The 16019-nt window shown below is 42.3% G+C and overlaps 2 protein-coding genes across 3 annotated transcripts; one reads left to right on the top strand and one right to left on the bottom strand.

The window, feature by feature from the left end:
- Window positions 1-551: 551 nt before the first annotated feature.
- Window positions 552-4210, bottom strand: LOC147438273 (uncharacterized). Its single transcript, XM_086486726.1, has 2 exons — window positions 3642-4210; window positions 552-744 (listed from the first exon to the last, which is right to left on the bottom strand). The coding sequence occupies exons 1-2, from the start codon at window positions 4208-4210 to the stop codon at window positions 552-554; spliced, it is 762 nt and encodes a 253-aa protein (XP_086342852.1).
- Window positions 4211-12870: 8660 nt separating this feature from the next.
- Window positions 12871-15775, top strand: LOC147438272 (uncharacterized). Of its 2 annotated transcripts, XR_015184965.1 has the most exons (2): window positions 12871-15286; window positions 15440-15775. XR_015184965.1 is itself a non-coding variant. In XM_086487572.1 (1 exon), exon 1 carries the CDS (start codon window positions 13086-13088, stop codon window positions 15225-15227), a length of 2142 nt encoding a protein of 713 aa, XP_086343698.1. In that variant the 5' UTR covers window positions 12871-13085; the 3' UTR covers window positions 15228-15315. The 2 variants fall into 2 exon arrangements, 1 of the variants encoding a protein (XP_086343698.1); XM_086487572.1 differs by lacking the exon at window positions 15440-15775 and having other exon boundaries at window positions 12871-15315.
- Window positions 15776-16019: the final 244 nt, after the last annotated feature.

The raw sequence follows: 16019 nt of genomic DNA, 5'->3' as shown, positions 1-16019 counted from the left end.
TTGCTCAGACAAGCACTCCGCTACATAGAACCCTTTACCAACAGTAGTGAAATGGCTAATAATGCTCATGTTGTTTGTAGATGCTGTCACCCAGTTCCATAAACCTAGGGGCGTCATACGCCCGGCCCATAAAATATAAAACCACCGAGCGAGCGAAGCATGCCTCTAGGCCTTGCATCGTCAACTTGGGACTGAAGTCAACCTGCATCATATACCCATCTTCAATCTTATTCAGGCTGAACAGGTTTACCTCGTGCAATAATTCTACCATCAAAGAGAGCTCGCCAAAAGCGGACGACTTCAATAAATTTTCAGGACTCGAGCCATAGACCTCTCATTCACTCGTTCTTTTCTTACGTTTGATAGTAAATATGAAGTCCATATTGACAAGCCTTTCTCTGCAATCCAGATCAGCCTTTTTCGATGCTTCCATGGCCGAAGCCCACCAGTTGCGATGAGGCCCGACTCCAAACCAAGGGGGTTTTAAGTTAAAAGGTTATTGTTTGTTTGCTCTGTAAACAAGGATCACGATCCAACCCATTTATCATGAATCAGATCGCTCCATTGACTTCACCCCAGAAGCTCGCACCAAGCTGCATCAACACCACAAGAGCTCGCCCAAATGCTAACCCACACTCACCAAAATAGCTCAACATTGCACAGATGAAGGGATGACGGATTACGATCTCTGTGTCAAGGCCATCACTTGCAAACGATGGATCGCGATCAATGTGACAAAGCAACCTTGAGAAAAAAAAACTATTTGATACAGTGAATTTTTTTCATTATCCCATTGTTTTTCTCATTTTTTGATTCCATTCCAGATATATTTCCTTCAACAGATGTGGAATGGCAGCCTATGGAGAGTCTGAGTGGGACGTTCAAAGCAATGCATAAAGGGATTGCAGATGCTATGTATGCTGACAAGCCACCTTTCTTTTACAAAACAATGGATTTGTTTGTCTATTTTGCAGAATACAAAGTTCCATCACGAGAAGGTGCATATGGAGAACTACATCAGTTACCCGTTCCCACCATAAGTTCACTTGATTGGGAAGCTCCTGATGCATGTACTATATCAAGCTTCAAATCCAAGATCAAAGAAGACATCCTTAAAGCTATGTCTCCGGGCAGGATATTAAGAAGGATTAAAGTTCAATGGTTCTTGCCTATACATGTCTTTGTGGCATGTTTCAAAACAATGGATTTGCAGAGGACAAAGACATGTGGCTTAATAGAAGACTTTCTATGACTGAACTTGATAATGTTCTTGGAGACGGATGGAGCACCAAAGAAACTTTCCATATTGGTGACAATATTAGTTGCAGAGTAAGCCCAAATTCTATGTCTATCTCATACCAACTATGTCGTCAATCATTAGTTCTAGGCTACGACTATAGGAGATGGAGAAGCAAATTAGGTAGCTGGGTTCCTCTCGACTCTGAGGAAAATTGTCCAGAGTTTGAACTAAAGGTCACAGTACATCCACACACCGAGTATAGAAGCCTGATAGTAACAACAAACTGGAGACTAAATGATGTTAGAGAATCTCTTGAGTTTCTTGATGAAACATCTCCCGAGTATAGATTCAAAGTGGATGAAATTGTGGTGAGCACAAGGATGGAGAATTCAACATCTTGCATCACATGCCTTCCCCCAAAAAGAGTTGTATTTGAGCCACTTGCAAGGACTTGAAAAAACAAGTTCAATATTGTAATCATTTTGCAAATATATTTATCTTTTCTCTACTTATGTTGTTTTAAACTTACATGACATCATGATACACATTTAAGAATCGACAGTTGGTATTAAGTATTTGAAGTACAAAATTATGAATCACCAAAGGGTATATATATATGTTCATATGGACAAAATGAACAAAAGTGTACATAGCTTTTGTGGACTATTCAATCATGAAATTCCACTTTTCTTTTTGCCTGAGAGGATTCTGCATCCTCAGAGACCCTTTTCCTTTTGTGTTCAGAAGGGGGTGAAAGTTCAGGAGTGAGTGGTGGTGGTGACTTGGCAGGGGTTGGTGATTTGGACCCCTTAGGGCTTGGCACGGGTGACTTGGCAGGGGTTGGTGCTTTGGGCTCCTTAGGACTAGCTGTCTTGGGTGATTTGGCAGCTTTCTTTGACAACATAAATGGTAGCTTGAAAGGTGAGCTAGGTGCCTCCCCCTTATTGTTCTTAAGTGTACGACGCTTTTGAACCTTGAATTTCAATGGTGAGTGGAATGGATGGCCCTTTGTATCTGCTCTTTTTTTTTGCAGGGCTCTCAGTGGGACTCTTCCCCTTGGCAGTCTTCTTAGTGGGACTCTTCCCCTTGGCAGGGATCTTCTTTTTGGTAGGACTCTTCCCCTTGGCAGGGATCTTCTTCTTGGGACTCTTCCCCTTGACAGGACTCTTCACCTTGGTAGGACTCTTCTTGTGATCCTTTTTCTTTGTATGGATCTTTGCAGGACTTTTCTTCTTTTGATCCATTTTCTTTGCATCCAAACTTTTGGTGGCTCTACCTTTCTTTGGTGGCAAAGGAGAATCTGGATCATTTGGATTTATTGATCTTTCCAAAACCATAGAAATAGCCTTCTCTCTCACCCACATGACCCAAGACTCTGGATAGTCATGCAACTGAAAAAAATAGAAAAAGGAACTAAAGGACATGACATACATACATAAAACATCAAAATAAATACATGAACCACACTTATAGTGAGTGTAGTCATCCGACACCTTGACTCAAGATATCTCCATGCATCTGCAAGCACCCTCCATCCACAAGATGTTAAGTCTGTCTGTAAAGGCACTTTTTGATTGTAGTACTTGAAAGCTTCTATATTGTAATCCTTGTTTGTGGTACTCAGGTGACCAACAATAAGTTTGGCAGCACTGCAGGAAGACGTTGAATCAAAAAGCTACTAATAGAAAACAATGGGCCATCATCAAGCATAGATTATGCTTCATACTTACAGTTTACTTTTCCCATGGATACTTGACAATGAATTCATAAATATAATATCTTTCTCCAAAATATTGAAGATAATAAGACTCCAATGTCCTCTACAAAATAAAAAACAAATTAGCTAAGAATACCACAAAATGTTAAAAATAACATGTAAGGAGTTAAGAATTACCCTTCAACATAGGGGTATAATATGTAATTGCAGGTCAGCATGTTAAAATCATCAAAAAATCTTGAAAGGGTTCCTTGCTTGTTGAAAAGGCACTGTGTCACTAGAGGGTCAAGTATGGCAATTTGCATAGCTAGAGCCTCTGGAAGATCCCTCATAAGACACCTGGAAAAGGAAACACAAGCCACAATGAGCCCCTTGTGCCTGTCTGCCATGCACATGCACATTATAATAATTAGCAAAGCAACACACCTGAGAGAGATATAGAGCACAGTGTCACCAAGCTCAATGTTGGGATTTACAAGCATACTTGTGTCTTGAGGGAATATGTCCAAATATGCCTCAGTATCTCCAAGCAAGGAAACATCCACCACCATTTGGCCTGTGACTTTTTCATAAAGAAGAGAGTTGGATGCTCTTAAAATTTCAGCTTGCTCTTTAAGGATAGCGTCCTCGGATATCATGTCTTGCTCCCTCTCAACTTCCTTAACTGCTTTAATATCCTGAGACTTTCTTGTCTCGTATTCATGTGTAACATCCTCAATGACGACCCCAGAATCTTTCTGTTGCCTGGAAGGAGGGATGTTTAAAATTTGGAAGGCTCTAAGATCCTCACTAGGAATGAGCTCAAGAGCCTTATCAAACTTGTACCTTAGCCTTGACACAAGCACAAAATCTTTGCTCATAAGTGTGACCGTGTGAGCAAATGCAGCTGCAATGTAGCTATCATTCATAAAGTCTATGAGAAAATCCTCAGCAGCTTCCTGAAGGCACATCACAGCTTGAGACTGCCACCTCACCGAGACAAAAGTTTTGATATTCATCATGCTTACAAGTCTATCAGATATCTCTTTCACAACCCTCATGAAAGAGAGCTTTGGAATTAGTAGACACGTAGACTTTTGTGCCTTCCTTATTTCTCTTAGGGACTTCACCTGATAATTCAATCTCTTTCTGGCATTGGCCCTCTGACGAGGTTGTGGAGGGGGTGCTTTCTCTGCATCTTTCTCAGCATCACCTACTTCTGGATCGGTTGGGGCTTGGTAGACCTTCCTTGCAGTTTTCTTAGTCCTGGCCATTTGGGTACAAGAACACACCACGTGACAGAGGGGTAGGCCACAACCTTCAAGATGTTCCTATTGCGCCGTGTGTGATGAGAAGGATAACACGACGCGATAGAAGGCTGACAAAAGCTGTGGAAAGCGTCGTATGTGACCACCGGAACGTGCGAAAAGAATATCACAGAACTTCCTGTACGACGCGATAGAGGGTGCAACCACACCCTAGAACATCGCCGTATCGCGCCGTATGCGAGGTGAAATCTCTAAGCCGAGAAGCCGCGCACGACGCGATCAGAGCCCCACCCAGAAGTTGCAACATACGCTTATCGTGTCGTATGGGAAGCCATGAATATTTGGAGGTAGAGACTACCACAACGCTGTAGAAGGCACACAAACACCGTTGGAAATGGTATAGAGCATCGTATGCGAGGTCAAATTTTTATGAAGTGTCGACCTCCCGCACGACGCGATGAGGGGTTCACCGAGACTCTGGGACTTGCGCCAATCGTGTCGTAAGGGACGCTTAGGAAGCGGTAGAAAGTAGAAAGTGCGCCCACATGCCCAACAGTTCCGGTCGCGTCGATGAGAGGAAAATTGGTTTGGCTTAGTGGACGGATGACAAGTGTACGAGTAGTTGAGGACGACACGACGTGAATGTCGACTATAGGAGAAAGCATAAAATGAGCACGTGACAAGTGTTTATATACATAAAACCGTCCGTACGAAGACCGTTGTACGCATGCCACGTGGCACGTGTGCATGGATAACATGTGTCACTAACGGTCATATATATAGCTTGGTCTCGAATTTTAAAAATGTTCCACGTTCACTTGTCACATACGATGCGAGATATTATCTATTTTTGTGTAGCCCTTTCGCCTCGCACAATCTTATCTTTGCAATTTGCACATTGGTAGACGCTATCGCTTTTTGTTTTCCTTGTCACGTACGACGCGCAGGGAAGAAGTTCCAAAGATTGGGTCGAACGCCTATCGCGTCATTTGGTGTTGTTTTACGGTTTTGGTTGGCTTTGTCTCGCACGACGCACAGGGAAGCAATTCCAAAGGCCAGGTCCAACGTCTATCACGTCGTTTGGTACGTTTGGTGTTTGTGTGGTTTTGTCCCGCACGACGCGCAGGGAGGCATTTCCGGAGCTTGGATCAAGCGCCTATCGCGTGGTCCGGTTTCGTTTTGGTGTGGTACATTGGCACTTGTACCTAGCTTCACCTGTCGACTTTTCCTCTACTATGATGGAAGGCCGGGAGGAGATTTTGGAGGAGAGTCCAAGTGAAAAACTATTGGTGGCTGTGATGGATGGTGGTGACATGGAGGTGTACACCAAAGCATATGAAATATTCAATCCTGTGTTTCATCTTGCAGCTTTGTTAGACCATTTGAAAGACTTCTTGGCAGAAGAATTCAAAGAGTTTGAAGAAGCAGTTGAAGGCAAGTGTTTGGTTTTAGATGGGAAGGCGTATTGTCATCTAACCAAATATACTACAAACTCAATTGAAAAGAGCAAAGTAACAAGGAGGTTTGGAAGATTTTCTAAGAAGACTTTCTTTGTTTGTCCACCTACCATTTCTTGTCAATTACATTTGAAACCTTGTAACCTTGTTCCAAAAGAAGTTTCTTTTCTTTTCTTTTTGTTCCTTAAAGTTGACATGCAAGGAAAAGCTGATGAAGTGAAAGATACAGATGAGGCAACAAATAAAAATGTTTCCATAGTTTTGCAGCTTGAGAAAAGTGAAATTCTAGAAGAAGAGGAGGTTGATGTTGCAGCTGAGGAGCAGGAGAGTGCACATTTTGATGTTGCTCAATTTAGAGCTAGTACTGTCATTGATGAGCCAACAGATGAGGTAGAGGTATCTGAAGCTTCCCTTACTATTCCAAACCTTCCCTACTTCTTTATCAATGGGAAAGAGTATATTCCTCTCCATCATATCCAGTGTTTGCTTAATATGAGGGAGGACTATTGTATTGCAACCATTTTTGAAGCTTCTGAGGTGGCCAAAGATTTTATTGACACAGAAGAAGAGTCAAAAGAGGAGTTTTTGGCACTTGATCTTCATACATCCAATAAAGATTTTTTGCCTGCTCCTGATGCACTTGCTCTATGCATGAGAAGAGTGGAAGAGGAAAAACCTTCCCTCAAAGATGAGGATTTTGAGAAGAGGCTTGTTGAGCTTGGCATCCAATCTTTTGGCAGAGACTTTAAGCTGAAAAAAATTGGAAAGGAAGTTGACATAAGAGAGATGACCGGATCATGCAATCTCCTTCAAGAAAAAGTCATTGCCGAAGATGAATTGCAAAAGGTGATCTCCCTAGTGAAATCTTTCTTTTTTTCCAAGTTAGTTTTAATTACTCATTGTCTTGTTTTGCAGATTGAACTCCTTGACAAAGACAATTTTCTTGGGAGAGCTAAAGGCTCTAGAGGGAAAGCAATAGAGGGCTCTTCAAGAAGGGATGCCTCCTCTCTCATGCACTACATGCCTACATTGGATAGTGCCACCTTATGTGCTTTCCACATGCAGTATTCTGAAGATCCTGAGTTGCCAATGTTTGCACTTAAGATATTGTCACGGTTTTTAGGGTACACTCCCCTTCAAATCAATGCAAACAAGATTATGCTACTTGAGAGAGCAGCAACACTTCGAATGTTTGGATATGCTGCAGGATTCAATGCCTCAAGAGCAGGATACTTTCTTTGCTACTCTAGCTATGCAGTAGCAGCTTAGGAGACAAATGTCAACCTTCTTGGGGGCTATAAAAGAAGAAAGTTTTTGAGATATAGGGGTGACATGCCTGGAGATATAAAAAAAAATAAAAAACTGATGTAAATTTGACAATTTTTTGCACCAAAATATCTTTTTTGAATTTGGATCTCTTTAGAAAGAAGTACAATGTTTCAAAGTGAAGCATTAATCTCATATCTGTGGTTGAGCAGCATGGTTGTTTGATCTCATCCGTTGTAATTGCCTCCTATAGAACCAATTGAATAATTCCTTTAGTGCATTGCTCCTTCTTTGTCCACCTCCCTTTCTCGTACATTTGAAAAAAGAAGTCCTCGCTTGATAGTGAGATTTTTCCATTCCCTGAGTATTCCATGTTGCAAGGGGTCCTTGTTTTACAAAATATGGTCCATGCAGGTACAGAATATGCTAAAAATAAAAAAAAAGTTAGTTGAACTCAATAGGATGCAAAGTAAAATACTATCCAGACTTTAGAAAGTAATTGAATACTCACCAAGTAATATGTGATGTCTTTTGCTCCCCAAGCATCTGTAATAGCAGTTATTAAAAGCTTTATTGTCTTTTTAAAGTCATCTGCATAAGTAGCAGAGCTAACTTGTTGTCTCAAAACTTTCAAAAAACTGTCAAGCTTCTTCCACACTTCCATGCGTTTGTTGGCTACATCTGGTCTACTTTTGACATTGGTTGTTATAACACAAAGATCCTTCCAGCAGTTCCACATAGCATCAACTTGTTTGTTGTCATGGTTACTCAAAAATCTTCTGGCTTTTGCTCCACCCATTGAAACATCTTGCAAAACATCACCGGTTCCTTTTGAAAGAGTGGGATCTTTTTTTAGATGCACTTGACCACCATGAAAACCCATTTGAGAGAGCAAAGCCTCTCATTTTTCTATGCACTCGTGTGCAAGTTTAGTTGGCTTAATAGAATATGCATAGTCAAGATGGAGTCGAAGCAATTTGTCCAAGATTCTAATCTCTGCATGCATTGTGCATATATGTACATTTTTTAAATCTATTGTTAGAATTGGATCCCAAATCATAGGAGACGATGGGTAGTCGATGACGTTAACACTATTCCTCGATGGTGCTTTTCCAACCTCGTGTTCTGTAAGCCATCCTTTTGTTCCAGTGCTTGCCATGCAATATAGACATGGATACTTGGTATTGGCACCTCCACATACACCAAACATGCACTTTAATGCTTTTAGGTCGGCACTCAAGTGCCATTCTACAAAAAAGTCACCCATGCCATCTACACAGAGTTTTTCACCTGCATTTTTGTCCTGTATAACAGAAGGGATATCGGTCTGCAAAAACAGCCATTTCAATGTATCGTGATTTTCTACTGGTATTTGAGCTGCTCCGATCCACCAAAGTTCCATTTCTGATTGAGTTTTGTGGTATGGGGAATCAACCTTACCCTGGCTATAGTCCAATGCTCTATTCATAAGGGATATGGATACTCTTTCCATTTTTTGACATTTTTGAATTTGAGCTTCATCCAATTTCAGAACAAATATAAGTTTTCCTTCACAATCTACTTCTTGCATATTATAGTATCTCACCATAGCAGATTGAACATTTTTTATACTCATCCAAATGTTATTAAAAACATTATACTCAAAAGAAGATTTTTTTTTCCTGTTTTTCATATGGCATCGTTCCTTCTATATGATAGTACTCTCCAAAATGTTTAGGTATTTCTTCGTTTAATAGAGTCCTAACTTTCCCAACATTATGAGGCCTAGGCAACCCAAAAGCTTTAATCTTGTAATATTTTAAAACCTGAAACCAGGTTTTAGAGATGGCCCTGTAACCCCTTCTACTCACCCCCACTGTGTCACAAACTTCTTGCATTTGAGAAGGTTGGACCAGTAAACCCATATCTTTCAGTAAACTTTGAAATACCAATTTTTTCTGAGTTTGATTTTCAGGAAGTTTCAAAAGTTTAAGAATATCACTTTTGTTCATTACCTCATTCAAAAATCTCACCCTTTCTTGACCATTGGACATATCAAATCCTAAAAGACTAGTCACATGTTCTCTAGTAATCTTTAATCTTTTTTTTTCTTTGTCCAAAACCTTCTGTTAAGTTTACTACATCTTTCATTCGTTTTACTCGTGCTCTTAATCCTATTGGAGTTTCTTTTAAAGTCCGAAGTTGGTGATTTTCTTGTTTTAGAGATGCTATTTGGTTTTCAAGTTCTAAAATTCTTACTGCGTTTTGAAGACAAAACAGTTTTGAGATATTGAATATAATGTGTATGATCAATGTGTAAATGAGATAACCTAGAACTATATCCTAGTAAGCCATCAACCCCATCACCAACAAATCTCATCAAATCATGAGGAGTGTTAAAAGATGGATACCTTCCAGTGCTAGGATCCGGTGCATACAAGCTCCGATCTGTCCATATATCAATGTGTTTCTTTCCCTCGTTGCGAAGTTGTTGTGCTTCATTTGCAGTTGTAACTGGTCTTTGATAGACACTCCGCGTAGTAGAATATTCCTGGCTTAGCTTAATGTTCAAGTGAAACTTGCGGTTATCACTAGTGGAAGATGTATTAGTCATTGTAAGTAATGAAGGAGCAGAAAGTATAATGAAAATAATGTAGCAGCAGAGAAGAAAGTGCATCAGAGAAGAAGAGAAAAAGCTCGCGAAAGGTGAGAGAAAAAAGAGAGATTCAAAAGTGGAAACAACTATTTGCCGCCAAGTGAAGTAAATGAAAACAAATTTCGAGGTGAGCCACAAAGGAATGTGAAGAAAACGATATCTTTTTGAATATTTAGAGATATGTACCTAGATATGCTTTAGATTGCGTAGATATGCTTTAAATGACCAAAACGGACAAATTTGGAGCCGTTTTGACCACAAACAGCTCTGCTAATTAGTAATTTAACCAATTCCTTACACAACCCTTTTTGAGTCGTTTTTGGCCCTAATGAAGACCTTTTGCTCCCAGGGAGGCCTTCTTGATCTTGATCTTGAATAATGACACTTTTTCAAGGATGCATCCATGAAAGAATATCCTCACATAGGCTCCGTGTATAACATTGTATAGACAAGAACAATAGAAAAAAGAGGCCATATCCTTGCATGTGTAAAGAGGTTTTCTATGCACTAATAAATATGCTACACAATCAACCATTATATAGTCACACACACAAAGAAAGAAAGAGAGAGAGAGAGAGAGAGAGAGAGAGAGAGAGAGAGGGAGGGAGGGAGGTAGGGCATGTGGGTTGTTGGTACGTGGTAACATAAGAACATCAGATTATATTATGACAGTTGTGTATATCAATTTTGAAAATAAAAGGTATGACGGAGTTACTAGCTTTTGGGTCTGCACACCCTCACATCCTCATCACTATCCCTTCATGTTCAAACATGCTTCTCAATGCATCCTTGCTTCTCAATGCATCCTTGACGTCTCCTTGATGCTCATGATGATGCAATACTTCACCTTTACCTCTCAACTTCACCGACTGTTTGCAAGTTTTAGCAGATGACCGAGTTTGTAGATGTTCTTCTTTATGAAAAGATGATAATGTAACTTTTAGAATAAGGTGGGGTCTAAGCCTAGTAGAAGTGTTTGTGTGGGCCTTTGTCTAGTGTTTGCACCTTCTAACCACTCGTTCTACCTGTAAATGTCATTCTCTATGAAAAGATGCCAGTGTAACCAAAGAAATGCTAGTAAATTGAGTAACTACATAGAGTGGTAGCCTAGTGGTAATGTGGATTTGTTGGTCTACAACTCGTCTTTCCAAGTTCTAGTCAATAGTTGTTGTTGTGAATATTTTTCTTCGCGGAAAGATGCCAATGTAACCTAAAGAATAATGGTAGCTTGTCCGACAAGATCGAAGTGTTAGCCAAAAGCCAAAACCGTGGGAGCCATAAGTTCTAAGAAACATGAGAGAAGATTGCATTAAGCACAATTGGGTCGCTATTGAGGTAAAATATGCATGTAGGAGCTTCAAGAGGTAGGGGTTAAAGAAAGCTTTTACAAATTTTGTCCAAATTTTGTGGACTTACAAGGAGCTCCAAGGAGCTCGCAGGTGCAATTGTTATGAGAAGAGGGAATAAAGACTTCCAAGGCGAGCCTCAAGACTAAATAACACATAGCATTTAAGAGGGGGGAGTGAGGGGATCAATGGACGCGAACTCCACGCGCGACCGTTGAGGTGTTTTGGGTCGTAGATGGCTTATTAAAATTAAACCCGGCCAAGAACTAAACCCGGCCAAGGGCCTCGTTCGGGTTTAGTTCTAGGCCGTTCAGGTTTATTGTTTATATCATTGTGTAAAATGGGAGTTCTTTCACATGTGCGCGGATAGGCGACGTGGTTAGCCCATGCTTCCAAAAGCGTTGGGGTGGGACGTCGTGGGTTCCAATCCCAACCCCTCAACGGCACCGCCATTTTTTGAGTGCACTCCTCCACCTTGAGATGCCCGCCGTCACCCTTCGCCGTCGATCCCCTTACCTACCCCCGTGCCCCCATGTGTCACTTAGTGTCGTGGGAAGGCGAGAGCCTCTTCTAAGTCAACTAGGGTTATGATATTGGCTGTGGCATGGCTTCATGGCATGTTTGTTCACTTTGTTGATTCAGGTCTTTTATGTACTTTTGAATTTAACTACTCCCTTGAGTTGAGTTGACTGTGTGGGTTCATGTCCTTTCCTTCTCAAAAAAACAAAAGATTGAATGAGATTAGGATTGGCAACATGGCATCATGGCTGACTGGCATGATGCGTCTCTGAGAATGGTATTGCCAAGTTTTAGAGAGAGTTCACACGCTAAAGGTGTCACTATGCTAAATGGGAGAGGGAGAAAATGCTTTTTATTTAAAAAATGCATGCAATACATTTCAAATCTCAAAATTTGGAGAGAACATCATCGTAGAGAAGTCTACACACTTATGCAGAAAGTAGGGGTAACAAAAATGAGTGAACGAGCTCCTCCAAAATTGGTGGAGTTGGAACTTGGATGTGCATGCAAAGAGATGGAGTTAACTTAGCGCATTAGAATCACACCTTACTAAAAGGGTGGGATTATTCGAAGAGGGTCCCCATAGACCCTTTAAAGGGGCAAGGGGAGGACCCTTCAAGTGCAACAGGTGCGTCCCATACTTGGTTATGCAATGCAACAAAAGATCATATTTTATCGAGAGACTGTCAATAGATGGTTGCTTTTTCATTGGGATGCCTCAACCACCATCGACTCGCAATTATAACGAGTTGCGAACAATTGTATTGTGCAAGGCCACCGATTACCAAATGTGCAAAGTTTCCAGGAACATCAAGGACCCTTAAGCTGCGTTGCAGTTTAAGGGTCGGGCGGTTGGGGGGAGGGGGCTCTAAGGGTACGCGTAACGCACACGAGGCAACCCTCAGTTCAGCGGCCTCCAACTCTTCAGCTTCGGACCTTGCCCGCCACAAGAATCACTAGTGTGGCCGGCGGCCTCCTCTCTCTCTCTCCCCCCCCCTTGCGCATGCACTGTCCTCACTGTTACCGGAGATGCAGGGCTACACTGCCGGATGAAGCAAATTGCACCACGTGGCCCCTTGAATGTCTCTCTGCTTAATATATAGAATAGATACGCACACGCAACCATAGTTCTCAAACGAGGAACTCACATAATGATCGTGATAATTTTATCTGTAGTGAAATTTGAGAGGACACAGCAACGAACTCTGTCTTGGGTGCCACGTCGGCCTCGGTGGACAGTGTTGGATTGCATGTGCAAACCCTTTCTAAGGTTTAGGACAAATTGACAAAATGAAGGGAATTTGCCCACGTGAATTTAGGATGGGGAAGCCGCCCTCTTATTTGCCAATAATCGTCAAGTCAAATTTGGGTTCTATAAGCATTGCATTTCTAGCACATTTTTTTGTGCTTCCTTTTATCCTCTCGTTCCTGTCAACAATGTGACTCAACATAGCCTACGCTCTCTTTCTCAAGAAAAGGTGGCATTAAGAGACACGCACACACACTCTCCTTTCTTTCAACTGCATACGCACCCACAGTCCTGACTCCCAACTCTTGAGAGACAATCTCTCATCTCATCTTCATCACTTCTTCACAGAATCACGAGGCGCGCAGAGAGAGAGAGAGAGAGAGAGAGAGAGAGAGAGAGAGAGTCCAACATGCAGGAGAGCCTGACATTTCCATTACTGGGATCGCCGTCCAGATTCACCTTCCCAGAGTTGACTACACCCACCACTCACCATGAATCCTGCTGCAGTGAGCTCTCGAGTAGCACCTCCACCCCTTTCGTGAGCGCTCCTTCAAGCCCCTCTCGAATGATGCAGAAGGGCTTCTACTTCTCTGCACCAGCAAGCCCCACTTGGCCCAAAATCAGCCCTCCTCAACAACAAGCTCATGTGCAGCAGATGATGATGGACTACTCTTCTTGTCAAAGCATCACCTCTTGGTCTCATGACTACAGGGTTTCTCCGGAGCCTCCTCTTCAAGCACATGGTTATGGCGAGTCTGCAGGTATTAGCTCCTCGTGCGTTCTCAAATCTTGTCAATATGCAGAGCTCCATGAAAGCCTGCCTTGGACGCCCCACACAGAAGCTCATGATTCTCAACATCATGGCTCCTGCAGCTCCCCTTGCTGTCGCGGCCCTGTTCAATCTGAGCACTATGGCAGCTCTAATGTGCCTCTATTTCCTCTGCAAACACACCATAAGAGCAGCTCCTCTTGGTCCCCAGAGTCTCTTCCTTCCAAGCTTGAGGAAGGCCCCAGGAGGGCTCAACAGGCAGCTGAACCATCTCTTCAAACAGGGCACCGTTCTTGGGATCAGAAAGCGGCTGCACCGGCACAAGTCAAGCATTCAAGCAGCTCCCATCAGTACCAGGTTTTTGGGTCGATGAACCAATCATATGTGGCCTACGATGCTGCTGTTAGTTGTGCTACTCTCAGAAGAGTCGTCAAGGATCTTGATCAATCCTACTCTAGAAACAGTTTGTATGCCTCTGCTGTGCCTTTTGCATGGGAAGAAAAACCAGGCACTCCTAAGGCGAGAAGTGTCGCATCTGAGACGAGCAATGGAGAGGATGATGCAGCATCTATTCTGCTATCTGGGAGCTCCGAGTTCGAATTTAGTGCACGCTTTACAGAGCATGAAGAACCCCCTATGTCGCCCACACCTATTTCAACATCTTCCAACAGCTTCAAGCACCACTTTGATGGCTATGATAGTCCTAGCTCGGCATATACGCTTGCTCTTGCTAATGACCACGTGCAGAGTGGGACTGCCACAAAGGAGCAGATTTGGCCCCTTCGCCCCCCACCTCGCCTCGATAACCCTGTGTTACCGATGAAGCAACTAATCAAAGACAATGCCAATCAGAATAAACACAGCCATCGATATTCTCTAAGTTCTCTTTCAGCACCACAATCGCCACGCTCACCCAGGAAATTCGATATTCGGGGGGTTCTATGCGGAATCGCCAGCCCTGACAATGCAGTCTTCGATCCTTTTCTTGTGGCAATGGAGAAGTCCATGGAAAAGGATAGGGGCAGTTTCGCCAGTGAATCTCGAAAGTCAGGAAAAAAAGAGACATACAGGGATGCCCCTCCTCACAGAAGAACTCAGTCTTCTTCTCCATTGAGAATATTTCATTGGGACGACCATTCTGCTAAGTCGAATTCAAGCTCAAATGGTTCCTCCTCCACAGAAGACATCAAGAGCAAGCATCCAATTCAGCGTGAGATTGACGCAAGGCACAATGCAGGGACGCCAAAGGGCTCGAAGAGATGGAGTTTTAGAGGCTTTTTGCACAGGAAGAGTGATAGTGGAGGAGAGAGTGCAAGGCATAGCAACACAAGTTTGAGTCTGCGAAGCTCAGGGCGTGAAAGCAATATGTCAAGTACAAGTAGGCGGGAAAGCTGCAGCAGCCCAGGAATTGGGGAAGGACAGGCTATGGATATGATGAGTAACTCTGGGGATGACATGAACAACATGAAAATGAAAAGTGCAAGCTCACATATGAGCAACAATTCTAGTACTACAGTGTCATCAATGCCATCCACTCCTCCATCCATGTTGTCCTCTTCTGCATCAAACAATAGCAGTAAAGGGAAGCTCAATACCCACCACAAGGCCAACCAAAAGGGCCCCTATGCGCTACATTACAACATGCAGAGAGCGCACACAGAAGAGCTCAGAAAGAAGACCTTTCTTCCTTACAAGCATGGATTGCTGGGCTGCCTTGGATTTCCGTCCAAAAGCTACAGAGCCATTGCAACCCTCTCTAAACCCTTACAATCTGTCTCCTAATGGCTTTAAAGTACTACCCTTATCATACATAGATTTGTATTAAATTCAGGCTTGGCCAGGTGATTATTCTTATGGGTGATTCGATTCATTCAGGCTTCTTATGTATTTTGTGTCTTTTATGTTGCAATTATTTATTATTATTATTATTATTATTATTTGATGATGAGGAAAACTGAGATATGCACTTGATTGCCATATCTTCTGTCCTGCAGTGTTTGCTCCAATATTGACGAATTTAGGCCTAAGGAGGCCCAGACTCGGCAGCGTAGATTGTTGCTACTCAGCAATATTCTGTAATTTGCACATCTTATGCTGGATTGATTTTCGTTTGTGAAGGTGGATCTTGGATCAAAGTTGTGAGTGAAAGTGTACCAAGCTGCGGGTTCATTGTGCTCAATTAAGCTGTTCACATCCCTTAAAATGTAGAGAATCCTCGGAGCACCAAGGAGACCGCACGAAACTTATCCCTTTGCTTCGCTATCCCAAACAGGCATCATCATTCAAGAGGGAAGAGGGAGCAGTTTCACAATGATTGTAGGAGCGTTGGCAAAAAACTGGGGTCTAGTATATTTTTAATCGGCTAAAGATAACAAAATCCTGGCTACAGTGGGAGCTTGCCTTGAAGAAAACCCATCAAATTTGACAAGTTTTAGTGCAAACTAATCAAGTTTGACAAGTTTTAGTAAAAATACTGGCAAATGCTTCAAATTTCAACCTAAAAACCAAGTACGCCTTTTTTTTAATCAGGGCCTACAGGAAATGTTTTTGGCGAGCCCTGGATTGTAGTTTTTG

This window comes from Adiantum capillus-veneris, chromosome 17 (genome assembly GCF_014529385.1).
Source record: "Adiantum capillus-veneris isolate H3 chromosome 17, ASM1452938v2, whole genome shotgun sequence".
NCBI classification, from domain to species: Eukaryota; Viridiplantae; Streptophyta; class Polypodiopsida; order Polypodiales; family Pteridaceae; genus Adiantum; species Adiantum capillus-veneris.
This window is presented reverse-complemented; position numbering and strand designations above follow the sequence as displayed.